Raw genomic sequence first — 22,425 nt, 5'->3', positions numbered from 1 at the left:
CAGTAAATCTAAACCTGTGAAGTGGGATTTATTGATTTTCCATGCATTTGTGTGAGGGACCGAGATGGCAGGCATGAGGCACACAGCTAAATTAGAAAAAAAATCCTTTTTAATTTACAAAAAGAAAACGATTTAACAAAAGAAATAAACCTGGGCCCACAAAAAAAATCAACTTATCACACCACAGCTAACAATCCAACTAAACAAACAAGCTGACTTCTCTCAAACAAGACACCATAAGGACTATATATACTGGTTGGCCAAACCACAAGATACAAAAGAAAAAAAGTTACAATGACAAATACCACAAATAAATCAAAACAGAACAATCAACTAATGCTTCAATCAAAATAAACAAAATCAAATTAACTCCAAAAACATACCTAAACAATAAAATAAAGCTAAATACCAAACTATTCCACCCCCAACAAACAACAAGTTGGAGTTGTCCAATTTCCTGTATTTAGCCCAGCTCCCATATTGGCCACCTCTTTGCCTGGAACAGCCGGGAATCCCTTCAGTACTCCACACGGGTAATCAGAAGAAACACACAATTAAACTCAAAACACAATATTCCACAGTTAACTAAATGTGCGCGCTTCATCCAGCAAACTGGGTAAATGTGTTAAATAAGGAAACAAAAGAATTAAATATTTAATTAAATTAATTAATTAATCAATTAATTAAATATTAATTATCAATATGCTACAACTTAAACTAAACAAACATAAAAACCATGAAATGATACCTCCCTTCAACTTAACTGTGTGGCTGTAGCGGCAGCCATCACAATTTGCCTTTAGAGAATTTAATTACCTATTTCTAGGTCTACATCTTGTCACCTTTCCCCTTGAATTCAAAACATCTGTAATTGTTACTAACTGGAGTAAGTGTGAGTTGGGAAAGACATTCGCAGGTATGGGAACTACATGTATAACTAGCCAACAGTCATGAGAATGAGATTCAGCATTACGGTGTTCTGGCCAGTGACTATGTAAATGGAATGATTAGATCGGAATGAGATTTCAGGAAGCACCAGAATTATTTCTTCTTTTGTTACTTGTTTACTGTTCGCATGTGTGACGTCTCTGCATTTGGTCTGTTGTGCATTAAATGCATGTCTCTGCGTACTTTAAGAATGTCCCCCTGGGATGAATAAAGAGCCATTCTTTTATGATTATATGTTGATGTGGGTCCAGCATTAGAGACCAGCCCCTTGAACCCGGGCGATGTCTGTAGGGACATTGGTTCTGACTAGGGTGGGTTTCGTGGAGCGATCGCGGATATCCCACCCAACCTTGGGCTCCTTCTTGCCTTCCGTGATGGATGGCATAACAAATCTGGTAAGGCGCTACATCATATTTCCCTACATTATGAACAGGCAAACGTAAAAAACTAAATGTACAAGAATGCCAATTTTCCTTGATGTAATGGGGGAATTCGACAATATTCACGTTGTGATCAGGGCAAGCTACTTTCGTCAACTGATACAGGTTAGGAGCTACAGCTGCTGTTCACTTCAATATTTCCAGAAGGGAAATATCTTGATGATCTTGAAAATTTTGACCATGGCATGTTGGTGCCAGGCGGGCTGGCTTGTGTATTCATGTATCTGCTGATCTCCTGGGATTTTCGCACACGACAGGCTCCAGAGTTTACCCAATTGTGCGACAAATGAAAAACATCCAGTGAGCACAGACGTTCTGCGGATGGAAATGCCTTGTCGATGGGAGAGGTCAGAGGAGAATGGCTGGACTGGTTTGGAATATCAATTTCTGCTGAAGGGCACATAGTAGGGGCAGGTTTTGGCATCAACAGCACGAATCCATGGACCAACCTGTCTTGTGTCAACAGTCCAGGCAGATGATGGTAATGTAATTATTTTCTTGACATACTTAGGGCCCATTAATATCAATTATTTATCACAGTTGTTCTGTTGTTGCTGATCATGCAAATCCCTTCTTAACCACAATTTACCCATCTTTTAATAGAGAGATCTGGTATGATCATGCACCATGTCACAAAGCAAAAATAGTCTCCAACTGGTTTCACGAGCATGGCAGTGAGTTCAGAGATCTTCCCAGTCACCACATCTAAATCCCATAGAACACCTTTGGGACGTGGTTGACTGGGAGATTGGCAGTATTGGCAGCTGAGAAATCTGCAGAAATTACCTGATGCAGCTATGTCAGCATGGACCAGAATGTCACGGGGATGATGCCCAACATCTTGTGGAATTTATGCCATGGAGAATTGAGGCTTTGATAGCAAAGTGCCCCTGGTGTTCCTAAAAAGGTGTAGCAGTTTAATGGTCCGGGTCAGCTTATGATCTGTCCATTCTGAGTTTCACACAGCACGTCAGTATCTCCCAGCTGCTGTTACAACACTGTGTAACAGAGCATGGCCTAGTACAGATCCCACATGCATGTCAAAGATTGAGGGCGAAGATGTGGTTTTGGCCCCAATAGCTGCAGTCACCCTGTCCCTGCGTGCTGCAAGTCTTTTCTTTCACTCTATCTTTAGATCCAACCTTTTTGCTAGGGGTGCTTTGTAGAGCTGATAATATTTACTGCAGCAGCAATGCATTACCGTTCAACACACTTTTTAAGACTCAACTTTATTACCATCACACAAAGTTCAAGTACTTTGACAACGAAATGCAGTTGGATGCACAAAATAGTGCAAAAGTGCTAGAATCTGCTATGCAATATACATGAATGATAAATAGTTCAAAAATGTACATGAAATAAATGTGCAATATATGTACAATCATGCCTCCACCTCACACTGTTCAAAAACCCTCTTTAAATCTAATATTTCATGTTTACATTTTCCTGGTAACAGAAAATTCCAATTTAAAATGTCACTGGGCTTCCTGGTGAGAGTGGCCTCTTGGTCACGCGGGGTGGCCATTAATGACAGAAGGTCTTACGAGGTGAGCCAGCGGGCTGAGCCTGTCCATCCCGAAGTCGTCGAGAACACCAGCTTGGCCCTTCATGTGGTTTCAAACGAGGGGATGCATGTTAGACACAGAGTCTGTGTGTATCTAGCGGTTGTATAACGTGATCATTTTAGTGCCTGTTAAAAATGCTTGGCTCCTAATATATCACAGCAACAAAAAAGTGGTCGGCCGGCTAAAGCACGCCTCACATCGCCGGACGCTTACTCACAACAGGAACTTCTGCAGTTGGTTTGTTTTACGACCAAGCACATAGATCCTAGCACAAAACTGCTCTTTCACTACAGGGTTACAGGGAGCCCGGGAAGCAGCAGAACTGGGAGGACATAAGGCCGGTCCATTGTAGGACAGCCACACACACACACACACACACACACACACACACACACACACACACTCTTTAGGATAGAATACAGTATTTTCTTTGTCCACTTGGGAGACGTAGGTAGTTTTTGCATATACCAGCTTCTTCATGAGAGAAAGGCACAAAGATATATATAGAGGTGACACCAAGTTTTTGTGGCTGAACACATGGCTGGCCAGTGTTCAGCACCCCAGTAGTAGATGAGGTTAAGGGCCCACCATGCTCAGGTACACGTGTACACAGTATTGGAGCAGGAGCTGCAGACCTTCCAAACATAGCAAGAACTTAATACTCCAACATCATATAAGAGCTGTTTTTCTAGGGGGGGAGGGGGTCATTGGGAGGGTGATGGGGGGGTTTACTTACCGATTCTGACAAACCTTTTCTTGGTGTGTCAGTAGCCACACCCTCATCACTGGTACAATACGATGTGGGTTAGCATTTGAGTGGTGGAGTGTCACGCCACACACAGTGGGGCACCGGGAGGTAATTACAATGGAGAGGGAGATGGTTCCAGAAAAGTACTGCAGGATTCTGAAGGCAAGAACTGGGGAGAGGAAGATGGTTCTGGAAGGGCACTCAGGATGCTGAAGGCGGATACAGAGGAGAGGGAGATGATTCTGGAAGGGTACTGCTGGATGCTGACGGCTGAAGGTGGGAACTGGGGAGAGGAAGATGGTTCTGGAAGGGCACTCAGGATGCTGAAGGCGGATACAGAGGAGAGGGAGATGATTCTGGAAGGGTACTGCTGGATGCTGACGGCTGAAGGTGGGAACTGGGGATAGGGAGATGGTTCTTGCTTGTCTCCAGAAAGAAGCAGATTTTTCACCACTTCGCATAAAACTTCAGCCAGAACCAATGATGACATCGACTTCCTTTTTTGTGAACAGGTTGTGAAATCCTTGTCGACTGTTGATGTGTCTATATTTATTTGCATTTATGTTTATTTAGCAGATGCTTTTGTCCAAAGCGACGTACAAGTCAGGCAAATAGCACATTACAAACATGATTGCTGTTGAGGAGTTAGCTAAGCGTAAGTGCGAGTAAGAGTTTCCAATGAATGCCCAGGTACATGTGTAAACAGCACAGGAACACGAGCTATACATCATCATGTAACAAAGCAAGAACCGGATGAAAAGAACTATTTAATGACCAGGAACTGCCATATTAAGAGCATTAGTGAAGCATGAGGCTAGTGCAGGACTTCCAGGAAGACATGGGTCTTGTGGCGTCTCTTCAAGGTGGAAACGGAACCTGATGACCGGGTTTGGAGTGACAGCCCCTTCCACCATCGGGGAATCACACACGAGAAGAATCTGGAGTAAGACTTCTTGCGTGGTTGAGGGTTCTCCAAGGAGATGAAAGATTTTTTAAGTTACGTTTAAAGACTTTAAGGATTTGTTTGCACATAGCTTAGACATGGGGCTGTACATGCGTGCGTTTGGGTCCTAAGCATGCATTGATCCTACGCAGCCCCTGGTAGACCGGCAAGTCAAGCTAGAAAGAAGCTGCAGCTTTGCCCATTGGCTCTGTAGGTAGCAAAGCCTGCCCAGCAGCCAAACTGAGACAGTTCTTTGGTAGGAAGTACGGCATGCTGGGACAGTTGACGTTTTGGCTACTTGGGGAACAGCTGTTTTTCTTTTGCTAATATGACAGCGATGCCATTGCTATGGGTTGAAAACGGGGGTAAAAATCGTTCACAAATGACAAAACCAGCTGCCTAAACAGAATGAGACGAAGGGTAGCAAGTACTCCCTAATGAGAAATCAAATGGAACACGCGGCTTTTTTGTCTACAGAAAAGTGGGGTGACGATATTTAGGGAAGTCAACTAAACCACAACAATGCCACCATTCTTGGTCCATATTGTTCCTCAAGCACCATTAGAGGTGAGCTATTCTCTTGCCTGCAAAACTTAACAGATGTTCCCTGTTTACATGCAACCAGTATGACTTTAATATGTGCTGCTCTACCCAAAGTCAAAGAATGGCGCCTTGTTCATATTCATGTTGTGGAGAACTTGCAATATTCTAGTTAAGAGGCCAGTTCATGCGCAGCGGCCCAAGCTGGCACCAAAACAAGATGGACCCTCAGCCAGGCTCAAACTGACTTATGTAATGCAGGGTTGGCTCATTTGTCTGCCTTTAGTAAGACAATGAATTAAGCAGGAGGAGAAGAAGCCACATTAAAGGAAACAGCCAATATGTGAGGTCTGGAAACACTAGAGAGACCAGCAGTGGTGCAAGCCAAAGGACTCAATAAAAGTGAGAATAATGACAGGGGACGTGGGGACTGGGGTCCCTGATGGCCAGTAACATTCAGCTCAATCCTCTGCCTAAGAACGTTCCAGAAGATTCAGCCTGACAGTGCGGTCTTTACTGTTGTACTTCAGTGTTTAAAGCATAACATCATCCACGTAAAATTCAGAAAAAGCTCTCTGCTTCATGTGTGGTCTCCATGCAGACCAGAAATACATCTGCCGATCTCCCTGTCCAGGAGGCATCCCCAGGTCCCTCCGTCGGGAGGGACAGAGTCCCCAGGTGGCTTTGTTCAGGGGGGGCCGTGGCCTCTGTTCAGGGTCTGCATTCCCGGATTCCCCCCTACCTTGTTCACTCTTTATCGAAATATTGTGGTTTTTTTTAAGAGTTAGATATACTATTTATTGTAATTTATTGCCTCTCAACTATTCACTCTTGTATACCATGGCATTTTTGCACAAATAACCCTCGCTGCTACCATACAGTAACTCCACTGTGAATTCAGTAACTCCACTGTTAAATTGCACTGTATATTGTCTTGTCTTGTCAGTTTGTACTGTTATGCTGTCCTGCCTGCACTTATGATGTTGCTCTGTCTTTGTCCTGCTCTGTGTTGCACCATGGTCCTGGAGGAACGTTATCTCACTTCTCTATATACTGTGTGCATGGCTGAAATGATAATAAAACCTACTTGACTTGACTTGACATGACTTGACAGTTGTCGTAATTAACATTTTACGTTGACTGTAATATTTGTCTTTGTGCCAAATTATTTCCAAATCCCTTCCTGCTAAATTCATCGCAAGCTCACATGAGTCTGGGTGAGAGTCTATCTCACTCCGCGCCACTAGAGCTGAACCCATCGCTGGTCTTTACGTCAGAACATCACCAGCCTTTCATGTCCAGACATGAACGAGGCGCTGTGCTCTGACATTAATATCCTTACAATGTCCGTGCTGCTCAAACTCAAAGCCGCACCAGCAGCATGTATGACTCGGGTTCCATTAGCAGGAAAGCTGAGAGCAGAGTCCATCCCAGCAGTCGTTTCCATGGGGAGGGGACATCTCGGGAGCCCTGGGCCTCCGTCAGCTCCTTTAAACATTATGCTGGCCAAACCAGTCGTCATTTATCACTAATAGGGCCGTTCTGTGGGTTGTTTTTTTCAAAATGCTTTTTATATCCACAGACTTTACGAGGCAATTTTCACCTCAAGCAAGTGGCACGAAAGGGGGTGTGTTCTGCTAATGATAACCATTACCAGCCTCAGTTGCCTGGCTGCAGGCCTCCAGAGCTGCTTACCAGAACGGTTCATCCACAGAGACACAAGGAGGGGGCGCTAGCGAGGCAGAACCGGGTGAAGTGAGGCCCATGTTCAATGTGGGCTCCTGCCCCAATGAGGCACGAGAAAAGCAGGAGTCTGTTCTCTTCATATATATATATATATATATATATAACTGTATACCCTACACCCTGCTCCTGGTACTTCATGTTCCAGTGATAACTGCACAGTTCACTGTAGCTCTCTAAACGCTCCTGTGAGGCACAGACGGCCAAATGCTATGACTGCCATTGGGTTCTGTGTCTCTGGGCCTGGCCCTCACCCCATTTTACTAAGCATATTACCAGGAATAATCCAGATAGACAGGACAGAGAGCATCATAATTTAGGCACTTTGAGGGCAGTGAAATTCCTACAACCACACTGGGTTGACCACCTACAGCCCCACAGCAGTCTGACCACCTACACCTCCACACTGGGCTGACCACCTACACCCCAACACTGGGAAGACCGCCTATACCGCCACATTGGGCTGACCACCTACACCTCCACACTGGGCTGACCACCTACACCAACTCCAGCCTAACCACGTACACCAACTCCAACCTGACCACATACACCTACACACAGGACTGACCACCTACACCCACTCCAGCCTGACCACCTACACCCACACACTGGGCTGATCGCCTACACTCAGTGCTCAATTTGTAAACTCTGATGTTCCAGAGCTAATAAAGACCACAATAACGTCATACACAATTGGCCTTTAACAATGATAATGCAACATTAATTACTTAAACACGTAAAATATTTTCTATTTATTTAGGTCAAACCTTTCATCTGCATTTCACTTTTCTTTCCTTTCAACAGTATTTCGCATCCATGAACGCTGCTCCTCTCCTCGCTGTCTCTGCTCATTCTTATTTGCATCCACAAATGCTGCTCCTGTCCTCATTGTCTTTGCTCCTTGTCATTAGCATTAATATCCACAAACGCTGCTCCTCTCCTCGCTGTCTCTGCTTGTTCTTCCATCAGGTTTTCTGGCTCATCTCTGCTCTGCTTGGGTTCCTTCTTTGCTTTGCCAAAAAAAATGTATTACTATATCTTTCAACATTTTAAATAATTTGGCTATAAAAATCTGAGGTGCATCCTCATCTATTTTACTGGCCAAAAAGCAGACCTTTCTAAACAAGACATACTAATGTAGATGGATGTTTAGTTCAATTTGTATTTATTCCAAAGTTTAACAAATTAATTTTAAGTCTTATTATATTCGCTGTAACATTTGAGATGACGGAGAACATATGAGAGGTGATAGAGCTGAAATCTGGCACAAGTTAAACCCTAACTACACCTCTCACCGCCTACACCTCTGCAGGTGGTTGACTGTCTACACCTCTCACCGCCTACACCTCTACAGGGGGTTGACTACCTACACCTCCCACCGCCTACACCTTTACAGGGGGTTGACTATCTTCACCTCCCACTGGCTACACCTCTACAGGGGGTTGACTACCTACACCTCCCACTGCCTATACCCCTCCAGGGGGTTGACTACCTTCACCTCTCACCGCCTACACCTCTACAGGGGGTTGACTACCTACACCTCCCACCGCCTACACCTCTACAGGGAGTTGACTGCCTACACCCCCCACAGCAGGTTGATCACTTACAACCTCCCTGGAGGCCTGGCCATATACAGCCCCCCCACAGAGGTCTGGTCATCTATACCCTCCCCATCACGAGTTGTCCACCGACACCCCAATAAACGGCTGGCCACCTACACCCCCACCAATGGTTGATGACCTACACCCCCCACAGTGGCCTTGCCACCTACACCTCCCATGGTGGGCTGAACACCTACACCCCCACGGTACCCCTGCAGGGACACCCCACTCGTTCCATCAGAAACTCAAACACTCGTTCCACAATGCATCTCTGAGCAGTAACAAGACAGCACCCTAGTAAAAACACGGTGAATGTGTGCATTTCCGCTCAGTCCGGGAGATCAGCGCTGGGAACCTCACAAATCAAACACCCACAGTGACTTCAGATCAACCGTTTGTCCCAAGAAGTGACTCAGTTCCTAAAAGGCTCTCATCTTAGTTTCGCTGCCATTTGCTGTTTCGGGAACAGACTCCTAACAGCCTGTTGAAAGTAACACCTTTTCAAAGACAGGATGGTGGCACCTGGCAAACCACACGTGAGGAAAGAGCTCATGACCGTTTGAGCGGCTCAGGGCTCGCGCATGGCGGCGTTATCTCACATGGGGGGTAGGGGGGTAGGGCATCTTTTATTCAGGACTGATGGGGTTTGTGCTACAGTCTCCGAGTCAGGAATGGTGAATGTGACACCACATTCCAGGAGGTGAGAGGAAGCTCGTGGGCCAGATGCGGGCAAATGTTATTGTTTATGCCCGAGTGTGGCAAAGGCCGGGCTGCTGGTGGGGGGGGGGGGAGGGAGGGGGGCGCTGGCGGGCACGCCCTAGGGAGGGTGGGGGGAGGCCCATGGGGGCCACTGCCAGACTGCCAGGGCGTCTGTAAGCCGGGCTCCATGTGGCGTGCACTACTGCGTCTGTAGTGGGCAGAAACGCTGTAAAATCCCCTTTAATGACTTTACCAGCACTGCAGTGTGATAATTAAAATGTGGCACGGGTGTCCACAAGTGTGTGTGTGGGTTTGCACGTCTATGGCATGCCTGTGTGTGCGTATCTGTATATATGCACGTCTGTGTGTGTGTGTGTGTGCCCTAGTCGGCCTTGTTTGAAGTCGCTTTTCTGACACCTTCAGAGATCAGCAGTTCTTTAAGCATCACAGAGCCACCACATGTCATTACTGCTGCTGGCCTGAGTCTCAACTCTATAAAAATATAGCATACATCCTGCAGCATTCGCCCCTTTACAGCCAAAAACGTTCTGCTTCATAAATGATACCATGTTCACCATGCATGAAGCCAGCCCTCGTGATCAGAGGGATCGCTGTCTGATGACGGGCATCAGCGGCCAAACGCAGGGCTGCTGTAACGGGGCAGGAGGATGAGGAGGGATTCGTGGGGCTGACTTACCGGGCCCGGCACACGGAGAGCACTCTCGGGTTCCGCCTCAGCCTCCGTGAGGATCCCGCCCCCAGGCGATGGACCTGCTCCAGAGGACAGACTCAGCCAACCTGTCGCTCACGCACCCACTCTCCCCACGCCGACCCAAACGCACCCCCGGGACCTCGGGTCTCAGTTACAGCTGCTCCGAGCCACAGTGCCAAGGTCGCTCAGAGAGAATAAAGACCCGAGAGAAAAACTCCCACTAGCATCTATCACGCCATTTCTCAAGCATTCGTTTCTGTTTCTTCCAAGTTGGGCTAATATTACATGATCCCATCGAGCAGGTGTGTAAAAACTGAGCAGTGTGGGAATGCCAACAGGAAGGTTCCGGAAAGAGGCACTGCGTGGGGTCACGTGGCCGCGCTTCACTCACAGGACGCTGGAGAGACGAAGTGCACGCGGACGCCAGTCCCAGTCCCGTCGCCGTCTTTCGTGATCAAGCTGTCTCCCTGAAGCCTGGAGCAGAGACATGACCCCGTCAAAGGAAGCTCGCCCAGGGGAGGGGATTATGGTGTAAGTGGTGGTCAGGGTGATGTGCGGTGGGCAGAGGCTGGTGACGGGAGCAGAGCAACACAGTGAGCTGGACCCGCAGGGTCGCAGATATGACTGAAATGTCCCCAAGGCCAGAGTGGCAGGGATGCCGACTGGCGGTAGAGCCACGGACACAAGCATCTGCCCCCGGGGGGAACACATCAGCCATCCGACCCCGGCGATAGCACTTATCAGGCCCTGGCATCACATTTCACCCCCCCGCAGGAGGATAGGAAACAAAAGGGGAGATAACGTGAACCTATCGCTGCTTGCCTGCTGGGGAAAGCAGGCCATTCTGGAATGTTCTCAGGATGGAGTTTTTATCTGAACCGCACAGCGCAGATGGCCGGAGCGTCCTCAAGCTGCCCCCACCCCAGTAACTCAGATTCCATCGTAAAGCCGCCCACCTCCTCCTGCGAAGGCTCCATCTCAGTCCTTGGACCAGCTCGCTGATAGTGCCCCCCCCCCCTCACAGAGCAGAGGCAGAGACGGAGGGAGGCGTTTACCTCGCACACCTGGAACAGATGTTGAGGGTGACTTTGGCCTGGGGTTCTGAGCCGGAGGAGCCGCGGCCCTGACTGAACCTGCCACCAGATGGCGCCAGGCCGGTGACCCCCTCCATGCGCAGGTCGTCCAAGTCCTCTACGAGACGGGAGAGAGAGAGAGTGAGAGAGAGAGAAACAGCCAGTAGGTCAAAGGGAATCGGGTGGGGAGGGGTCACACCAAACCCTCACACCTCTCCCCGGGACCCGCCAGTGTGTGTTATTTAAGGCTCGTACATAGCGGGCCAGTGCCAGAAGAGCATAAGAGTGCCAGCGCAAGGCCTGAATGGCAAAGCCAGACAGTACCCTGTGAAGGCAGGCCTGCCAAACAGCCTCTCTCAGGACCTTCCTGTTCCGCTTATAAACATCTCACTACAACACACCTGATGCTTCTGTTTTTACACTTAGTGCAAACTGTTCCATTACCACCAAACACACACTGACAGCAGAGGGCAGCACTGTCTCCTCACACCACCAATGGGTTTGAATCCCGCCTCCGTTATGTGGGCCAGAGGTTCCCCTCCCCCCGGGCACATGGAGCAGGCAGTACACCCCTGGGGTTGCTGGGGGCTTGGGAGAAAGGCCGGTTAATCCTCGAAAATTAGTTTTAAAAAGTCCTGAACCAATTCTGCTGTGCCAATGAATCGGCTGAGCAGTCAAAAGTATCACTAAACTCCCATGAAATTCTTGCACAATGTAAGCGGGTCCACGGTCATCAAAACCTAACCAGGTTAGATTTCCACTCTCTGACAGGACAGCGTCATAGGTTAAGCCCCCCCCCCCCCCCCCCCCCGCCCTCTCTCAGGGGCTGACGAACTCTGGCATACGAGGCTGAGAAATCCATTTTCGCATGTGAGTGGACTGGGCTTGGCATTTCCAACAGGCTGACTCAATCCATTTGTCCTGGATTATGGTACAGATTCGGGGTGAGATAAACAGATTCTGAAGAAAGTGCAAATCTTACAGCCGCAGGAAATGCGGCCAATTGTTGGCGGGTTAGAGTCAGAACATAAACAGAGAAACCCCAAATTTGGTCGGCACGTTTTAAAAGTGTCACGCACATGTGACTCACTCAGCCTCATGACGTAATTGGCACCATTGACGCAAAACGCCCACAACGGAGGCACACAGGTGCGGGGAGGGGGCGCGTATCTGCCCGGGGGGAGCTGGACGCCGGATCAGACGGGATGCGCTGGGTGGCTTCCCGGACAGCTGCTCTCTTGGATCGGGGACAGCAATGTCCCACACGCAGGAGTAGCTCCTTTTCCCGGCACCGTTCTGGATTTTATTAGAACATTTCATCACGTGCTTCTTTAAAGTGGAGAATTCACAGGGCATGAATTCTGACACATTCCTCATTGGGGGGGGGGGGGGGGGGTTGGGGGGGGGTGCTGTGTGTGGCTCGGTGGCTTAGGAGGCAGTGCCTGTAATCAGAAGTTTGCCAGTTCAAATGCCAGAGCTGGCAGTGATGTCATTGTTCGGCCCCTGTTTTTGACCCTGATTTCTCAAAAGAAAATGAAAAGGGGTCTGTTGAATATGTGCAAATTTACACGTGCAAGGACAGAGCGACATGCTTAAAACACATACAGTGCAAACTTTATGATGGGACAGCTGCAGTTAAGACAAGATTTCAGGTTAATTCAACTGTAAAACTACACTTTAAATCTACATGAATAGATGTGTGTATAAGCATTTGATATAAATATTTTAATATGCTAAATATTAAACAGGGGGTGGCATGGTGGTGCAGTGTTTAGCACTGTTGCCTCACACCTCTGGGACCCGGGTTCGAGTCTCCGCCTGGGTCACATGTGTGCGGAGTTTGAATGTTCTCCCCATGTCGTCGTGGGGTTTCCTCCGGGTACTCCGGTTTCCCCCCACAGTCCAAAAACATGCCGAGGCTAATTGGAGTTGCTAAAATTGCCCGTAAGAGTGCATGTGTGAGTGAATGCTGTGATGTCATTGTTCGATTGCTGGCCCCCCATCCTTGGTTGTTCCCTGCCTCGTGCCCATTGCTCCCCCCACGACCCAGTAGGATAAGTGGCTTGGAATATGGATGGAAATATTAAACATGTTTTTAATGCAAACAAAAGTGTGCAGATGAAAGTTGGACTGATACAGACGATACCTACAGAAGGAAACAGGAAACTAAAGGAATTACACAAAGCAGAACAGGAGGCTGACCTTATCCCTGCCCACTCCCAGAGGTGAAAGTGTCTGCAGTTTCCTGGGGGGAAGAGAGGGGGTGCTGTGACTGTTACAAAGTTCAGAAATCTGCCCCCCCCCCACCTACAGAGCAACACTGAGGCCAACCATTCTTTTATTTGCAGCATGGATCTGTCCAATAAATGAACTTAATGGTCCCCTTTGTGACTGTTAAAATTTAAATGCTATTAGTACTATTCTCTGTTTTCCACAGATGCCAGAAACACCACATCATCTAAAACAATAATGAGGAAAAGAGAAGCTATCTGTGGACATATGGGTTAAAGGTAACTTGGTGTATGAGTGCTGTAAGCCTGACCTACCTGAATGCAGCCTCACTGCATAAATCAGTGCTTTTACTCTGCTGTAACTTCCCCGCTAAGACATTAAGCTTCCTGGAGAGACTTTAAAATCTGAACTGAGTACTCTGGTGGAAAAGGTCATGTCTCATCTCTGAATGAGTTGAGCAGTGCCACTCCAAGTGCAAGAGGAACAGGGAAAGCCCACCGCAGCAGTGGATAGGAGGTGAGGAAAGCCTGTCGTACCATTGGACGGGCCAGCGAGGAGAGGAATGTCTGGCGTACCGGCAGACAGGGCGGCGAGGAGGGGAATGTCTGGCGTACCGGCAGACAAGGCGGCGAGGAGGGGAATGTCTGACGTACCGGACGACGGGCCGGCGAGGAGGGGAATGTGTGACGTACCGGACGACGGGCCGGCGAGGAGGGGAATGTGTGGCGTACCGGCAGACGGGCCGGCAAGGAGGGGAATGTCTGACGTACCGGATAACGGCCGGCGAGGAGGGGAATGTCTGACGTACCGGACGACGGGCCGGCGAGGAGGGGAATGTGTGACGTACCGGACAACGGGCCGGCGAGGAGGGGAATGTGTGACGTACCGGATAACGGCCGGCGAGGAGGGGAATGTCTGACGTACCGGACGACGGGCCGGCGAGGAGGGGAATGTCTGACGTACCCGGCAGACAAGGCGGCGAGGAGGGGAATGTCTGACGTACCCGGCAGACAAGGCGGCGAGGAGGGGAATGTCTGACGTACCCGGCAGACAAGGCGGCGAGGAGGGGAATGTCTGACGTACCGGACGACGGGCCGGCGAGGAGGGGAATGTGTGACGTACCGGACGACGGGCCGGCGAGGAGGGGAATGTGTGGCGTACCGGCAGACGGGCCGGCAAGGAGGGGAATGTCTGACGTACCGGATAACGGCCGGCGAGGAGGGGAATGTCTGACGTACCGGACGACGGGCCGGCGAGGAGGGGAATGTGTGACGTACCGGACAACGGGCCGGCGAGGAGGGGAATGTGTGACGTACCGGATAACGGCCGGCGAGGAGGGGAATGTCTGACGTACCGGACGACGGGCCGGCGAGGAGGGGAATGTCTGACGTACCGGACGACGGGCCGGCGAGGAGGGGAATGTGTGGCGTACCGGCAGACGGGCCGGCAAGGAGGGGAATGTCTGACGTACCCGGCAGACGGGCGGGCAAGGAGGGGAATGTCTGATGTACCCGGCAGACAAGGCGGCGAGGAGGGAAATGTCTGACGTACCGGACGACGGACCGGCAAGGAGGGGAATGTCTGACGTACCGGACGACGGGCCGGCGAGGAGGGGAATGTCTGGCGTACCGGACGATGGGCCGGCAAGGAGGGGAATGTCTGACGTACCGGACGATGGGCCGGCAAGGAGGGGAATGTCTAACGTACCCGGCAGACGGGCCGGCAAGGAGGGGAATGTCTGGTGTACCGGACGACGGGCCGGCGAGGAGGGGAATGTCTGACGTACCGGACGACGGGCCGGCGAGGAGGGGAATGTCTGACGTACCGGCAGACGGGCCAGCAAGGAGGGGAATGTCTGGTGTACCGGCAGACGGGCCAGCGAGGAGGGGAATGTCGGGCGTACCGGCGGACGGGCCGGCGAAGAGGGGAATGTCTGGCGTACTGGCGGACGGGCCAGCGAGGAGGGGAATGTCGGGCGTACTGGCGGACAGGCCGGCGAAGAGGGGAATGTCTGGCGTACTGGCGGACGGGCCAGCGAGGAGGGGAATGTCGGGCGTACTGGCGGACAGGCCGGCGAAGAGGGGAATGTCGGGCGTACTGGCGGACGGGCCGGCGAAGAGGGGAATGTCTGGCGTACTGGCGGACAGGCCGGCGAAGAGGGGAATGTCTGGTGTACTGGCGGACGGGCCGGCGAAGAGGGGAATGTCTGGTGTACTGGCGGACGGGCCAGCGAGGAGGGGAATGTCTGGTGTACTGGCGGACGGGCCGGCGAAGAGGGGAATGTCTGGCGTACGGGCCAGCGAGGAGGGGAATGTCGGGCGTACCGGCGGACGGGCCGGCGAAGAGGGGAATGTCTGGCGTACTGGCGGACGGGCCAGCGAGGAGGGGAATGTCGGGCATACCGGCGGACGGGCCAGCGAGGAGGGGAATGTCTGGCGTACTGGCGGACGGGCCGGCGAGGAGGACCAAAATGAGAGCAACAGTCGTGGCCAAAAGTATTGAGTTTTCACGAAGTTTTCTGCTTCAGTCAGATGTTTCTATGGTATACTGAAGTATAATTACAAGCATTTCATAAGTTTCAAAGACCTTTATTGACAATTACATTAAGTTTATGCAAAGAGTCAATATTTGCAGTGTTGGCCCTTCTTTTTAAAAGACCTCTGCAATTCGCTCAGGCTGCTGTCAATCAACTTCTGGGCCAGATCCTGACTGACGGCAGCCAATTCTTGCATAATCAATCTTGGAGTTTATTAGAATTTGCAGGTTTTTGTTTATCCTTGAGGATTGACCACAAGTTCGCAATGGGATTAATGTCTGAGGAGTTTCCTGGCCATGAACCCCAAATGTTGATGTTTTGCTCCCCGAGCCACTTGCATATCAATTTTGGCATCTATCACGCTGGGAAAGGCATTGTTTGCCACCAAACTATTCTTGGATGATTGGGAGAAGTTGCTCTCGGACTGATGGTAGCGCTCACCTTTTCTTCTCCAGACAATCTTTTTTTACGGACGCCACAAACAATAGAAAAGGGGATTCATCAGAGAAAATGACTTTACCACAGTCCCCAGGAGTCCAATCCCTGTACCTTTTGCAGAATATCAATCTGTCCCTGACGTTTTTCTTGGAGAGAAGTAGCTACTTTGCTGCCCTTCTTGACACCAGACCATCCTCCAAAAGTCCTCACTGTGCGTGCAGATGCACTCACCCCTACCTGTTGCCATTGCTGAGCAAGCTCTGCTCTGGTGGTGGCCCGATCCTGCAGCTGAATTAACTTTAGGAGACAGTTCTGGCACTTGCTGGACTTTCTTGGGTGCCCTAAAGCCTTCTTCACAACAACTGAACCTCCCTCCTGGAAGTTGATGATCCGATAAATGGTTGATTTAGGTGCAATCTTACTACCAGCAATATCCTTACCTATGAAGCCCTTTTTGTGCAAAGCAATGACGACTGCATGTGTTTCCTTGCAGGTAACCATGGTTAACAGAGGACGAGCAATGATTTTCTCCTTTTAAAGCATCCAGTCTGCAATTCTAACTCAATCAGCATGACAGAGTGATCTCCTGCCTTGTCCTCATCAACACTTTCACCTGCGTTAATAGGAGAATCACAGAAATGTCAGCAGGTCCTTTTGTGGCAGGGCTGAAATGCAGTGGAAATGGCTTTTTAGGGATTAAGTTCATTTCCATGTCAAAGAGGGAAAAAAAATGAATGAAATGACTGAATATTTGTGTCAATCTCAAAACTTTTGGCCACGACTGTACAGAGTTGGTTCCTGTGCAGTAGGTGGTTGTTGTCATGGGGACAGGCGGCACACACACAGACGGACCAGAATCACTGTACTTCATGGTTCTGTTTTCTTCCGCTGTCACTCAGGACTACGGCCTGGAAAATAAACACCCCCACAGCCCCTCGCCTCCCCACTCACCGAGACTCTTCCAACATGTCGCGGCATGTTTATTTTTCATCCTTGGACTTAGACAAACATTTAATCTGAATCAGTCTGTCTTTCTTCGGGAAGTTAAATTGTCCATGAAGAACAATTTGCACATTTTACTGCAACAAAACGAAATTAAAAAAATCTGCTATCATCCCGACACAATTACACCTGGCTGATGATTCCGCTACTCAACACCGGCTTTTTAAGGATAATGCCCCCCCCCCCCCCCCCACCACCACCACCACCACTACCACCACTGACCTGACTCACAAGAAACATTAATCACACCTTGACCGAGGGGTTGTGGCTAATTACGCGGATTAAGCGGAAAACACTCTCCCTCAAACTTTCACATATGAGAAAGTGAAGGGATTGTCTTTCTGGCCCACGGTTAATTACATCTGATTACGGACCGCGACTCTATTTCTGGGGCTACGGCCCTGGTGTAGTGACAGTTCCTGGCCAACAGGGGGCCTCACACAAATGTGTGGTTTGAGAGGCGGTAAACACTACCGCTGTATGCGTAACTCTAAAGGACAATCTCGAAAGTTCTGTTGGGGAGGGGGCCGTCACCAGGTGGGGGTGACAGTATTTACTGAACGGCACCAGAAGGCTAGATTTTAAACACTCCTCATCCATCATGGATGCCGGGGCCCCAGACAGGAACTTGTGGAAAAGGCTTGAGTTCATGTCTCCAGGAGGCCCAGCTGCGTGTCAGGGCACGGGGGCAGCTGGGGGGGGGGGGGGACACTGCCCCGGGCTGAGGGGCCGCGGGCTGGGATTTACAGCCTGTCCTGCCACACCTCTGAGGGAGATGGCGCCCCCTACAGGATCTTTACCGCATTGCCGAACCTCAAGACCAGAAGGAGGCCAACAGACACGGCATATAAATTCACCTTCGCGCCACAGACAAAACCAACACGCAGAACCAAAGGCCTTATCAAAGCAAGATGTTACAGAGCTCACAGGCACCAAGGCGTAAAGCCCTGGGGGCCTGAAGTCAGACTCCCCACCCCAAAACTCCCCGTTTGCCTGGAAGAGCGTTGACAAAACACTGGCCGGTGTTATCAGAGCGGAGCGCAAACATGATTCTGCTGCCAAAGGAGAGAGTGAATGAGCCTATAAACGCATCCCCATTCATTTCGCTTCCTGGGAGGGATTTCACACTCCGCAGCGACTGCACCCGCCAATGGGCAGCAATGAGCTTTGTGACCTTACACAGCCCCCACCTGCCCGACCACGGGCTGAACTTCGGCCACACAAGCGCTGGCAGTTCAAATCCACCTTTCGACTGAACTTGAAGGCCAGATAGCAGCATTAGCATTGCGATTCATTTATGTAGCGGATGCTTTTCTCCAAAGCATCTTGTTCTAAGCAGGATCATTCAGTCCCTGGTACATATTGGGGTTAAGGGTCTTGCTCAGGAGTCGAATGATGACATCACTCTACCAATCCCTGGATTTGAACTGGCGACCTTCTGATCACAAACATAGTGGCACAAACCAGCCCAAAACTGCATGCCACGTACCAGCAATCACACCAACGATACACTGGGCAGCATGACCTACCAGTGCGGCAGATGGAAAGCACTGCACTATTGTGCCATCTCAACCCCGCCGAAGGCCCGGACAACCCGACAGCCACATGCACACGGAAAATGTGAACAGGCTGCCCCTCCAAACACAGAATGGTGACGGGCAGTAGACCTGACTTCCGCTCCAGCATCCTGTTAAAAAGGGAATCGCACCATTTACATGGGCATGGTCACCTTTCCGTCCACAGCGTTAACACGAGGAGGAAAGAGTGAGTGTCACAGCGTCACGCACAGAGGCAGGCCGAGTCTGGCCAGCCGTGGTGGGACCGTCACCCACAGTGGCTGGCGTGTAGACATAACAGCGCCCACACCCCCACACGCCCGTCTGCGTGCACATCCCCCGCATCAGACACCATGAAGCCACTGCATTCGCTTCCAGTGTAACCCGATAGGCCCCCGTCGATAAACAGGGCAGGTCCCCGCTGCTTCCGAGCCAGAGTGAATCTCTCCTAGATGTTATCCCGACAAAAGCCTATAAGTGAGGAATTCCACCTCCAGACTGCTTACACAGAGCAGTGGATCAGGCAAGCTGGGGTCCTCATTCAGAAAAATGTCACTGACAAAGTTCCTCTCCGCTGCCGTGCAGGAAAATCCCAGGGTTTGTGTTTATACTGAGCGGATTCCTGCAACTACTGATTATGCTCACTTAGGAAACAAAATCCACGTATGTCAGAGAATTTACTTTGGAGAGATAGCAGGCAGTCCTGATTCAACGAGGTGATCTCATGCAACTTTAAAAGAGAAAAGTGGGATAAACCAAGAAAGAAGGAAAAAAGAAAAGAAAAGAAAAAGAAAAACACAAAGACTGGCTGAATTCTCTAGTTTCCACTCAACCAGACAAACGTAAAAGTCTTTGGGGAAATGTGACAGAACATCTGGGTCGTCATTTTAATGGACGGCTCACGTTTCCTCAGCGCTGAGGAGGGGATATCTCAGCCTGGAGTCACTGGCGGCTGGGAGGGACTCGGAGACGTCCGTTCCCACCCTGCCTTCATTCGTGTCTCCTTGTGAGTTCCAACCCAGCGGTGTGTCATCACTGGCAAGCCTTTGACTTGCATTGGCTGAATCACGTTTGTTTGGTTTTCTAATAAAAAGAATCATTGTTTCATTATAGATCCATTCTTAAATATGTTTACTTCCTCTCCTAACATATGCAAGTCAGCCTCCAAACCTCCCAATCTTCAAGAAACATTAAGGATCACAATATTCTCGCATCTTACAAATATGCAACAAAATGTTATTCTAGTAAATTGACATTAAAGTGTTACGTGAAACCATCTGCCTTGTTCTGGCTGAACTATACAACACTGGATGCAGTAAAATGATGCTTTGTGCAAACACCTTGTAAGCACTTCAGTTTAGCTCATAATCCAAACCAATCAGGGAGGAGACACCAGCCCATGGCAGGGCACACATGCCCACCCGATGGGCGACTTAAGGATGGCAGGTGATTTAAGGGCATGTTTTGGGACTGTGGGAGGCAAAGCTGAGGGAAACATCCCAACTACAGAGTGCAGGCGGGATTTGAACCCAAATCCTGGAGGTATGAGGTCACTTTATCACCCCAAAAGTAAAATAAACTCAAACTCTAACACCACACTTTTTTTTTTAGAACTTCACTACATGCTCTGAAATGCTTTTGAAAAACAGCAATTAGGAGACAAAAAGCCATTTTATGTGCTGTCAGTAGCGATCTTTACACAACCTGATTTTAATATTTAGCTTGTTGAACATCTTACTCAAAGCAAAGGACATTTAAGTTGGGTAAACAAATTCGTTAGCCAAACCAGGCAAAAATATCAGCAGCGTTAGGTGGGGACAGTGACACCTGCGAGGTTTTGCTGCCATCTGCTGGTGACGCATGCAGTCGCGTCCTTACATGATGTCAAGTGACACACAGTCCAGGGCTAACAGGTGCACAGGACAGTGCTGTAGATCAGTCACCATGTTGCGAGGCACAAAACCCTAAACTGTGCCGTACGGTGTGATAAATGACTGCGCACTGGTGGTCGCGTTCATTTTGGCAGAACGGCTGTGAACACGCCCAGCTCCACTGCAGCCACGGGCCCCGCAGATGAGGCTTAATGCTGCAGCCGGCTGACGCCGGACATCAAACTAAAGGACTTAATGTATGACATCATGCATCATGAGCCCCGTCAGTCTGGGCTGCAGCCCAGCGGCGCCACGAGTCCCCACATTAAAGGCAGGCGTGAAGATCAGAGGCTGGTCTCCCCCCTCAGAAACCACAGCTCCGCGTTCAGAGACTCATCCCGCCGGTGAACGGCCCATCATTGTCTCCTCGGGAGACAATACTCTGTGTTCACCCCAGTGACACCGGGTTGTTTGTTTAGGCCGTTACCATGGAAACTGCTGTCTCCCTAATCCTTGGGGTGGGTTGGCATCAGGAGGCGGGCGCAGACGACCGCCAAGGCTGGCAGCCCTCACGGGGCGAAAAACGTCAGGCTGAGCACCGAGTCCCATTCAGAGCAGGGAAGCCATCACTACCCCCCCAAGCTCTCTGGCACCACCCACAGGCTCGGCACCCAGACCCCACAGCCTGTTTCAAGGTGTTGACCTAATCCGGATCGAATCCAGCCAGATTTGTGCCCAGGCGATACAGGTGGGCTTCAATCATCACGGGGTGGGGGGTGCTAACAGTTCCCATATGATCTGTTTTGCACATGGACGGATATTTCAACAGTATGGAGGGGGGGTGGGTAACATACGCGGCCTCTGGGAATCCTCCAAAGAGAGGGGGGGGGAACCCCCCCAGATGGAAGCAGTTATCCTGGGCTTGTTCTCCAGCTTCTCCAGGGTAAAGTGACATGGCAGGTTTGCCACCGACGCCCATTAACCACAACCCGCTATATGCGGCTCGTTTGTTTGTACGACACGACTCGCTAATGCTCCATGCCTGTCTGCTGCTTCTCTCAGGAGGACAAACACAAGCCTTTTATAGATTCTTACTGCTCTTAAAAGACAGACCTGACTGAAAGTGAACCTGCCCTGTCCCAGCTGGGCAAGCTGAGCCTTAAAGGGACGGGCTGGCCGCTCACTCGCTTCTTGGCTAATCCTGAGGACGGCTCCTCTGACTCACCGGCTCGCTCTGAAACTCGGGAACACGCTGAACTTCTGATTAACTTGTTTTTGCCACTGACCGCGTGGCCACGTTTAACCGCAGAGGAAAATATCCGGGGGAAAAATCTCTCATTAAAACGTGACAGGAAGTATAACTTGAACCTGCAATAGAGACGCTTGTTTATTTAGTGGTTTATTACCTGGTATGCATAAGGGAGGGTGTCTGAGCAGAGAAAGGTTAACATAAATCTCAGCTAATTCACCTTCGCCTCTGAGGAAGTCTGAAGCTGGACAGAGCTTCTGCAAAGTCTGCAGACTGTAGCCTGATGTCGGCTTAGCGTGTGCAACTGCTTATCAACTGACCAAAGGACAGGACAGCCTGGTGCCAAAAACCCGGGAAGTCAGACTTGAGTTCGGCCGCTTTCTAAACCCTTATAAACTTGTAAATGTAACAAAAAACCCACTGGAAACTGGAGCCCCTAGCGGAGATAAGATAAAATGCATTTGTTTTTCAAAAAAGGGACGAAGTGTGGAAACCCATGTGTAATATTAAGTTTGATAGCTCAGTCCAG

At 49.9% G+C, this 22,425-nt stretch overlaps 1 protein-coding gene across 1 annotated transcript in view; it reads right to left on the bottom strand.

Moving 5' to 3' along the window:
- Positions 1-22,425, bottom strand: part of c15h8orf34 (chromosome 15 C8orf34 homolog) — a 61,532-nt gene that overhangs the window by 15,953 nt on the left and 23,154 nt on the right. Inside the window, 3 exon segments of the mRNA XM_048976908.1 lie at positions 9,925-9,998; positions 10,331-10,413; positions 10,995-11,130. Coding sequence (XP_048832865.1) covers positions 9,925-9,998; positions 10,331-10,413; positions 10,995-11,130 — 293 coding nt within the window.

The sequence above is a fragment of the Brienomyrus brachyistius genome, chromosome 15 (assembly GCF_023856365.1).
Source record: "Brienomyrus brachyistius isolate T26 chromosome 15, BBRACH_0.4, whole genome shotgun sequence".
Lineage (NCBI taxonomy): Eukaryota > Metazoa > Chordata > Actinopteri > Osteoglossiformes > Mormyridae > Brienomyrus > Brienomyrus brachyistius.
The sequence above is the reverse complement of the archived record's forward strand: the minus strand, read 5'-3'. Positions and strand labels throughout refer to the sequence as shown.